The sequence below is a fragment of the Ranitomeya imitator genome, chromosome 3, assembly GCF_032444005.1.
Source record: "Ranitomeya imitator isolate aRanImi1 chromosome 3, aRanImi1.pri, whole genome shotgun sequence".
Lineage (NCBI taxonomy): Eukaryota > Metazoa > Chordata > Amphibia > Anura > Dendrobatidae > Ranitomeya > Ranitomeya imitator.
In genome coordinates this window covers 49,924,526-49,933,828 of record NC_091284.1, presented here as the reverse complement: position 1 = coordinate 49,933,828, position 9,303 = coordinate 49,924,526, and the positions used below count along the sequence as shown (strand labels likewise).

At 41.2% G+C, this 9,303-nt stretch overlaps 1 protein-coding gene across 1 annotated transcript; it reads right to left on the bottom strand.

Moving 5' to 3' along the window:
* Positions 1-311: 311 nt before the first annotated feature.
* Positions 312-8,377, bottom strand: ADAMTS1 (ADAM metallopeptidase with thrombospondin type 1 motif 1). The gene is made up of 9 exons (XM_069760864.1): positions 7,615-8,377; positions 6,455-6,801; positions 6,055-6,187; positions 5,542-5,709; positions 4,743-5,029; positions 4,269-4,455; positions 4,000-4,172; positions 3,357-3,532; positions 312-2,846 (listed from the first exon to the last, which is right to left on the bottom strand). Exons 1-9 carry the CDS (start codon positions 8,162-8,164, stop codon positions 2,111-2,113), a joined length of 2,757 nt encoding a protein of 918 aa, XP_069616965.1. The 5' UTR covers positions 8,165-8,377; the 3' UTR covers positions 312-2,110.
* Between the last annotated feature and the right edge of the window lie 926 nt (positions 8,378-9,303).

Genomic DNA, 9,303 nt, shown 5'->3' with positions numbered 1-9,303 from the left:
GTTTCTGATACTAAACTTGTTGCATATAAATAAGTGATAACACTAAACTGCTTCCATCCACCACTAGAGGGAGCTTACTGCATACTGCGTTATTATGATATTCTATGTATAAAGAGTATACAGTAAGCTCCCTCTAGTGGTGGCTGCATGCGAGCTACATGTTATGGTTTCAATCTACATGTTTGCAGATGATTTAGAGCTCCGTGTCAAAAAAACCAATCAAATCTATTGAGAAAAAAAAAAAATTACGTTAAACTATACTCAGAATCCACTTTGTTATTACGACAGAAAAAAAAATTGAAACAACATGGTTAGGGAATGTCAATGTGTTCTTTTAATATTTCTAGTTACATATAATAATAATAATGCATAAATACTCTTTTTTTCTCGTTATAGAAAGCGATAACTTAAAATATAATCGGACTGATTGTACAAAAATAAATAGGTATATGATGTGTCATTAAAGGATCCCTTCATGGAAGGAGCTGAAGCAAATACTTATGAAGTATACTCTGTATATATACATATACAAACGCACGCACACACTCACTCACCAAAGTCATATTCTCCAACCTGACACAGATTATTGACGCACGCCGGCTGGCCAACAGCTGCGGATGGACCTGCTATCCCCAAGACTGTCTACCAAATATATTTCCATATTGCATATCTGGAATATGGAGGATATATACCTTTTTTTATGTTATATCTCTTTGTATGTACAATCTCATATAATCTATACTGGCCTAAAATTTAGAGCCCCCTCCCCTTCAGCCCATCATCTATGTTTCTGGTTTCCTCAGAGAACATTATTTGGAACCAGATGTCAAAACCCTCCACATCTGGCAGTCCCCCTCTTTGCAGGAAATACTAATATAATACACAAGTGATGTTCATATTTATAGAAAGTCTTATACGTCCTATTCAAATGTTTTTTGGAATGTCACTTATTTCAGTCCTTTAAGAAAAACTTGTGTATTACGAAGGGTGAACACCCCCCGACCCCCCCTCCCCCCCGTTGTAGAATTTGACATTTCTGTGATCCCTAAAAAGGTTTATATGATCAGTGATCAAATGACCATTTGGTGAACTATCATAAAACAGAAAAATTACAGCAGGGGTTAAAAAGGTACCATATAGTAAATGTGTATCCTAGCAAACAAAAAGAGATATTGGTCCCCCCTTAATCTGCATGTCTCAAAGAAATGAGAATATGGCTTTATAAAAAATATACTGTGTTATGATAGCAGCCATCATGAATTATACTGATCATGTCCAGCTCCCGATTTTGCCCTTCTTAAATGAGGTAGGTTAACACTAACCAAGGGCAATATTCAAATACATATGAAGGACCCTTAAAAAAATGATGGGCTTTTTAAGGAGTATCTGTCAACTCTCCTGATATGGTATTTTAGTAAATATTGATATTCACCATGAAAAAACAATTCTGGAGCACTTTTTCTCATAGCTCTGAGTTGTGTCGTTCCTCTGTTATTCCTCCTTGAACTCTATCTATGGAATAACAGCTAAGAGCTACCATTCTCACTGGGAGGGGCATGTCTCTACAGAGTCAGACACGGGCATCGTTGATTGGTCAGTGTCAGTCTGGGCAGGGACACACCCCCTAACTGGCAACAATCAATTGTTAACTTATTAAAAAAATTTTAAGGAGGAATTACAGAAGAATGGTACTAGGCAGAGTTATAGGAAAAGATGACCCAGATTTGTCATATTATGAGAAATACCAAAACAGATGAAGTCCAGAAGAACTGTCAGATCTCCTTTAAGGAGCCCAAGTACTTTTAATACATAATATGGCTACCATCTTTTGGGCTTTAAACCTAACTGGTAACAGACTCCAAAGAGTTTAAAAATAAACCCAAAATGCCCCAGGAGGTCTAAAGATGAAGGATATGGAGACAGTAATATGCCCTTCTCTCATACCTATGTAACTTATTCAACCTGATGGTCCAACCCAACTCAATCAGCAGATATTTGCACTGTTCCCGGTCAACAACTTTCCATCCTCTGGTTCTACCTGACCTTCCGCTTACAGCACGATGATAATTTTTTTTTAAACAACCTAGTATTATTCACGGTGAAACGCTGTTTAACTGCAGTTGGAAACCGTACAAAAGTCTATTAAATGTTTTGGCTTCTTTAAAGGGTCGCAGTTGTCTTGAGGCAAATTGCTGCCCTCGTAAGACACACACTTCAAGAGTCTCTTCCTAAAACCCTTCCCACAGGTCTTAGAACATGAGGACCAATCTCCCAATTGCCACTGGGGACAGGGAATGTCTGCACATGACCGGACATCGTCTGGCTTGAGCTCGTTAGGGCAGTCTTTTGAAGGTTGACCCCTTAAGTCTTTGCACTCTACAGATCTCCTCTGCCAGCCTAATCCACAAGTCTTTGAGCATTCACCCCATTCTCCGATAACCCACTCGGAGAGAATTGTTTCTTGTATAGCATTGAAGGATTCTTTCTTCTTATTCAAAGGCTTTTCCGGTTGAGCTGGTTTCTTGACAAAATAAATGTACTTGATTTTCAGTCTTTGTGAATCTCCCACAGTGAGGACCTGTATAGTGATGGCCTCCCTGAGTGGCTTAAAACTGCGGATTCTTTCTAGTGAGGCAGTAGAACCGCTGTACGTTAAAAAGTTGCCATTGTAGGAAATATCTTGTTCCAAGGTGGTTAATGTGTAGTCACCATTGAGGACATAGGTCTCATCGGCTGCCTTTATAGCCAAGTAGCTGCCATCGTGCATGGAACCCCTGCTATTACGCTGCTTGATTTCGATGTTTGTTGCACCGGCAGGGATGGTGACAACATTATGATACCCAGGTCTGTAAGGGGAAAATAAATAATAAATATTGCGTTCAAAACTAAATTCTGCAAATGTGTGTAGATTAAGAAATGCTTGATTAGTAACTGATTAAAATGGACCTTAGTACTATGAGCTGCACTGTGAATTTGTAAAATATCTAACATTAAAGGTGTCCACCCTTAATAGTTATCAGCTAAATGCTCTTTCAACTGGCAGCTATTCCTTCCTACTTCCCTACTTACATGCATGCTCAGTTCGGCTGAGCATACACGTGCTCTGAATGGGGAAAGAACAAAAGTTGGACATGTTGAAACTCAATGTGCCCCTTATTTTTTTCCCAGACTCTGCAGAACAAACTTTGTTCAAACACTTAATATATATTAAATTGATGGCCAGTCAAGGGTTGGGATGACATTAGAGTAGTATGTGTTGGAGAAGATCAATTGACATCCACCTACTAATGAGCCTCCTAATATATCGAATGAAGATTTTTGCAATACCTAAATCGCAAAAAAGTCACTGGACGTACCTTGCTTTAGTAAATGTCCCAGATACTTTCTTGCAGGTGGAGCCATTTCCTCCACAGACTCCACACTTGTCAAACTTCTTGTTGGAACCTATGACACGATCACAGCCGGCCTTGATACATTGACCTTGGATGCATATGGAGGTTGAGTCAGGACTACATGGAGTACCGTCGGCTACCTGCGAAGGGCAAAGTGAAGAAAAATAGATTAAAATCAATATGCGGTTTCCATATTCTGAACTACTATGACATCTTGGTTCTAGATTTTAATGATTAAGGTGCTACATAATTCTTGTCACATGTTCCAGTACCTCTTGTGATGCCACACAATGTCTTACAGGAGAGATATATATCTTGGTACCGTGTTAGCCAGTAGATAGAAAAGTATTTAGAATTGACCACTGAGGACTCTCAATTCTAAATATTTTTCTACACAATGTCTTAGACACTCTTAAAACACTAATACATGCTGATAAGGTGTATGTGCTCACATGTGCCCAAAGGTAACGTAATCTAATGGGTGGTATTGGCATTACGACGAACCACAGATGTGAGTGGTATCAGGGCTTTTTGGTCAACGTTGAGTGATGTTCTGGTTTAACACTCCTCATTAATCCAAACAGAAACTCTAATTCTGTGAACTTACCCTGGGGTTCAACACAAAGAAGAATCCGGTGCCCTTTGCACGACATACAAGCTTGCAACGGTCCTTTGGACGGACTCCTGCAAATTTGGGTGTCCATTCAACGTTTGGTCCACTTCCAGGTGTCTTGGAGAGATCATTATGAGCTTCGCATTGCTCCTCTCTGTAAGTTTTACCTGAGGGTATTAAAAGGACCATTTTTAGAACCCAGGTTCCATTTAGAAAAAGAAAAAACATTTCCAAGGCTTGAACATTTTTTTCAGGTCACTCACCATTATTTTCAGGGCAATCCTGCACGCTGCATGAACGATATTGAACCCTTTTGCCTTCGCAATATTTTCCACCATCCTTTGGCACTGGATTATCACATTCCCGAAGAGAGTATTGGACTCCACCACCACAAGTTCTGGAGCACTGGCCCCATGATCCCCATGCTCCCCAACCACCATGTACAGGAGTCTGCAAAAACAAACAGGGGACATTAGTAAGTATGAATACCTTTCAGACCATGTAGGATGTGGTTGATATTCATAGACTATGGTGATACAATCCTGGTTGCTTTAGTTTGTAAAACATTGCAAACTCTTTCAGATCTAACCATATCAAATGTTGACTTCTTCAAGTCCAAATGCACACAAGCCTTTCATTAGTACCAAAATCAATGTACTATCTAAAATAATATATGTTGAGTCATATTTAATTCATTCCAAAAATTTAGATGAAAAAGGTAGAAATGTGAAATGTACCTCGTAATGTTTCTTGTCTGTCATCTCTGTGCACTTGCCCTTCAGACACCACTTCCCTTCTCCACAACTGGTTCCATCAGCCCAGGGGAAGTGTTTAGTTTGGCAGACGAGAAGTCCTCCAGAGACTCCAGTGCACCATAAGGTCGTACACGTGCTGGCGGCATCTGGACAATGTCTGGATTCCTCTCCAAATGTAAATTGGCACTGCTTATTGGCATCGTACAGCATTCCAGGGAGATCTGATGGAAGTTGGATGGGTCGGCTTGGCTTGTCCAGTAAGCACTCTCCTAATTGAGCAATAGAGAAATATTTGAGAACAATGTTTGTCAGGGAAAATGTTCCCGAAGAGTGTGACATCTCTACATGCCTGGACTGTTTTACTAAAGGGTGAAGAAGCTGGAAGCTACAGAGAATCAAGATCTACTGGCAACTACTAAAAAAATGTTCTGCAATAAGTACTGGCACCTATCCAGCTAATATACCTTACACAAACTCAAAAAAATTTTGAGGCCACTATATAAATTAGGTTAATCATAGAAAACCTACAGAGTTTGGCAGAACCAGATGACCATTTAACCATTTAATGTGTAGGAGGCCTCCCAACTCTTTCAAAAGAGGACATTGTGGGAATGAAGGATCTGGGATATTTGATTTCTATGCATGTGGGATAAAAGCTACAGACAGAGATTTCTGGCTTACACATACATGTATGTTATGTAAGGAAGAGATATCTGTCAATTTGGCTGACAATTTTCTACGGTGTACTGGTAACCCAATTAGCAAAGTTAGTAAAACTTACCATGCCCATTATCCAAGAAAGACGTGATCATGTATGCACTACACGGAGACCATGGTTCATGTCTATCCAGATTGGAGAGCATTGCCGCCATCATATGGGAATTCTTGTTCTCAGTATTGTATCCGGAGCACTGTGTGGCATCATCGTGCGGCATATTAAACACATGACCTGGAAACAGGACATTTTGGAGTTATAGAAATATTCAAGAGACCAATTTTCAGTAGTCTTCATGATGTGAAATGCACTCTACAGCTCTGTTCTAAACTCAACGACGCACTTGAGGAAAGCCTAGGAGATATTAAGATTGCAAATATCCCAAGTACTTCATCATAAAAGTTTTAGCACTTTAGGATGCATTCCTCTCTGGTTTCTGCAGTCACTAGGCTTCAAAAAGAAAAAATCTCAAGCCTGTCCTCCTGGTGTCTCCGAACAAACATTAAGCTGAGCATTTCCTTCCTGAATTGTTTACGTAAGACCTAAGCCATATCCCAGTCTCACGGTAAAGCCACATACCTAGTTCATGGGCTGCGGTGAAAGCTGCTTGCAAGCCATCATCTTCGATGATAGAGCAACTGCGACTTGGATCGCAAACGGTTCCAACGTCGGCCATCCCAAGGGTATCACATGTCTTTGCTCCACAAAGATCCTTAAAAGCAAAAGAGCAGTTTCAATATTAATTAGATCAGGGACTAAAAGTTTGGCAGTAAATGTTTAACTCTGGCAAGATGCCCTCGCTGGAGAGCACATAAACATTCGAGAGCACAGTAGGGGTTTTTTTCCACTCTTAGTTTACAGTTGAATTTATTTTGAGCCTCGTTCTGACCATTTTTACACAATCTAATATATGTAGGATTATAATTTGATTGAGGAGGAACTAGAACATTATGGGAAGATTAGGATCAGAGTCAATTACCTGTCTTGTAAACAGAACTGCTGTATCATAGTGTTCTGCATGGCGGTCACTGGGTGGATTATGCTGCTTCTGCCAGCTGCAGAAGTTTCTCAACGTCAGGGCGGCATTGGATGTCACATCAGGTCCCTTCTGCTCATCATAGATGACCAGGATCTTCACGACCACCAGGCTTATGGAGTTTCGGATGCTGGGATGCTTGTAAAGCTTAGCAGCTACCGACATTAGGGTAAGGAGATAGTGCTTTAAATTGCTCCCGTGAAATTCAGCCATAGATTGGTCAGCCACAAGCATGGTTTCCACATAGCGGGGGCTGGAGACAAATCTCTTTTTCCGTGAGTTTCCTGATCCTGGAAAAAAAGAAAGAAAATGAATGAGACTGCAAAATCTGGAAGTTCGTCAATCTTTTTCTGTTTTTTTTTACATTGTCCATGATTCACAAATCTTTTTTTGCCATAGGATCGAAGTCACGTTTCACCTTTCTAGCATGGAAGGTAGTTGATGTAAGACCATTCACTTTCCCATGTAATCACGGAATAGCACTTGTGACTCCTGCCAAACGGCTGACTGCTTCTCTGACCCTGAAACCACAGCACCTTTCCGAGACACTGTACCCTTGTGCTGACTTTCAGCTTCTGAATTAACACATTCAGCCTCAGCTTCCCATATACCCAACCCATTCCATACAGGACAAACCCAATGGCCCGAGGCTGTAGCAATCCTCCATTATGTTTCTATTGTTAGCACAACTACCGGCATTTTTTATGAATGGAAATTTGGGCTTAACCCAGTTCTATATAACAGGGGATAAAATACCAGAAAGGTGTAATTCGCTCACTTCTAAGAAGAACTGTATACAAGCACTAGCATGCCCAATTTTTTAGAATTAAGTCATTCATAACTACATATTTTTTTAACACCTTAAGTCCCAGCAAGTTGTGCCACCATTATTATTAATATTAAAAAATATAACATACTGGCATGACTCCAGGGCACTGATTCATTGGCCTAAAGAGACCTAACCGAGGGGGAAATTGTGCAGCTTTCATTTCATATTCATATTTTTTGACGGAAAATGTTTTTTTAGAAAAAGTTACTCAGATTTTTTTTTTTTTTTTCCAATGAAATGCAAGAGATAAATGAATACATGGACTGCACCATACCTGGTAGTGCCATAGGTTCCATGAACTTTGGTTCATCAGTGTCCAGCTGCTGCTGGGAATTGTCAGTCACTCCACACTTTGCCTTGACACGACTCCTCTTGCTGACCAGATGCAGGACCATAGTGCTGGAAGAAGTCATTGTCAGTGTGTGATTGCTGGGCTGGATAAAAAACTCTTCTCCTCTGTAATAGAAAGCTCCCCTGATCCCTGCACAGAGACTCAGGGCTGCACTGCTGGATGGATCCTCATTGACAGTGCCAGAATAGAAGCAGTCAGCCAGGTTAGGAAGAGACACTGTAGGGTCTTCTCCAGTAGACTTGGGTTTACCCACATATTGCAGACTAAAGTCCCTCGAAAGGAAACTTGGATCAGGCTCTAACTCCAAGGTGAGGGCTTCTCCAAATGCATCCAGGCGGTATATCACCTTGCCATCCTTGGCCGGACCCTGGACAGGGACCACTAACTCTTCTTCCATTGATATTACACCTTGGACAATCCGGGCATAGACCAAAGCTGCCATACAGGGCAGCAGACACTGCACACACCTCATCCTGGGCACCGGAAAGAGGCGAGAGTGATGCAAAAAAAGTAGCGCAAAGGTTCTCAGTGCGTAATTGCGCGCAGGTCTTGGAAGTTGGGAGAACTTCTACTTGTGGTGGGTCTGAGGCTGAAGGACCCTGGAGATGGCTTGCTAGAAGCTCTCAGTGCCTTGCACTGACTCTATGCTCAGCTAGTAACAGGATTGACTCTGGATCATGACTGCAGGAGCCTGACACCCTGTGCTGGAATTTATGGGGCTTGTCCTGTGAGCCCTCCCCTTAAGTCTTTGAAGTGATGTGATCTCATTTCGTGCGTAGTCCTGGAGGAACAAAACCCTTCCTTATGCTGGATCCTGGCCAATGTCATCAATCATGGGGATGGGAGGGAGATTGGGGGGGGGGGAAGAAAAAAAAAAAAAGCAGCTGGCTTAGAAATTTGCAGGAGGAGCACGTCTTTTGCAAGTGACATGGACTCAGACTTTGCAGCTTATGCCACCTTAAAGCAATTATTCCTGGCTGCTAATTAACAGTACTTCCCACAAATGCCCACAGACGTGCCTTACTCATAAACTAGGCAGGGCACGAAGAGTTAACGTGCAAAATGCGACTTTTTTTTCATCATGAATTATCGTTAACCCTGAACTTTTAATTATAATCCGTTAGAGTAGTTAATTATTAACGTAGAAGGATAAGTTTTGCATGGCATTACTCTACATTCCGAATCACCAGCCAGGTCTCCGGAAGTATTAATGTGGATGTACAGATGTAGCAGAGAGGAATTTGTCATTGAAATATCATTTTTATGCAAACTCAGCTCTGCTACCTCCTGACTAGTCTCAGCATAGTCCTCTTTATCATGGTCGCAGGGGCTTTTCACTGGCCGCTTGGTGACTGATGTAATATGACTTCCCCTCCACCCGTCACATACTATGGAGGTCCTGTTACAGATGTGACATACGGTCTGTTTTTCGCATTGCCAGAAACCCCTAAAAATGTGGTAATAGCTTTAGGATAATATTAAAAGTCAACTTGTTATATTACCTAGGACTCTGCAGACTTGGAGCATTGGGAATTACATGGCCGAGAGTCAACTCGTAAAAGCCACAATGCTCCAATTTCAGGGCGACTTTCTTAAAAATTCAAAGCACAA

Excerpts from the sequence above, each read along its gene's own strand:
- ADAMTS1 (XM_069760864.1), bottom strand. The coding sequence starts at position 8,164 with ATGAGGTGTGTGCAGTGTCTGCTGCCCTGTATGGCAGCTTTGGTCTAT. Across the intron at positions 3,533-3,999 it reads TCTTTGTGTTGAACCCCAGG|GTAGCCGACGGTACTCCATG; the intron begins GTAAGTTCACAG and ends TGCCCTTCGCAG. Across the intron at positions 2,847-3,356 it reads GGGACATTTACTAAAGCAAG|ACCTGGGTATCATAATGTTG; the intron begins GTACGTCCAGTG and ends TTCCCCTTACAG.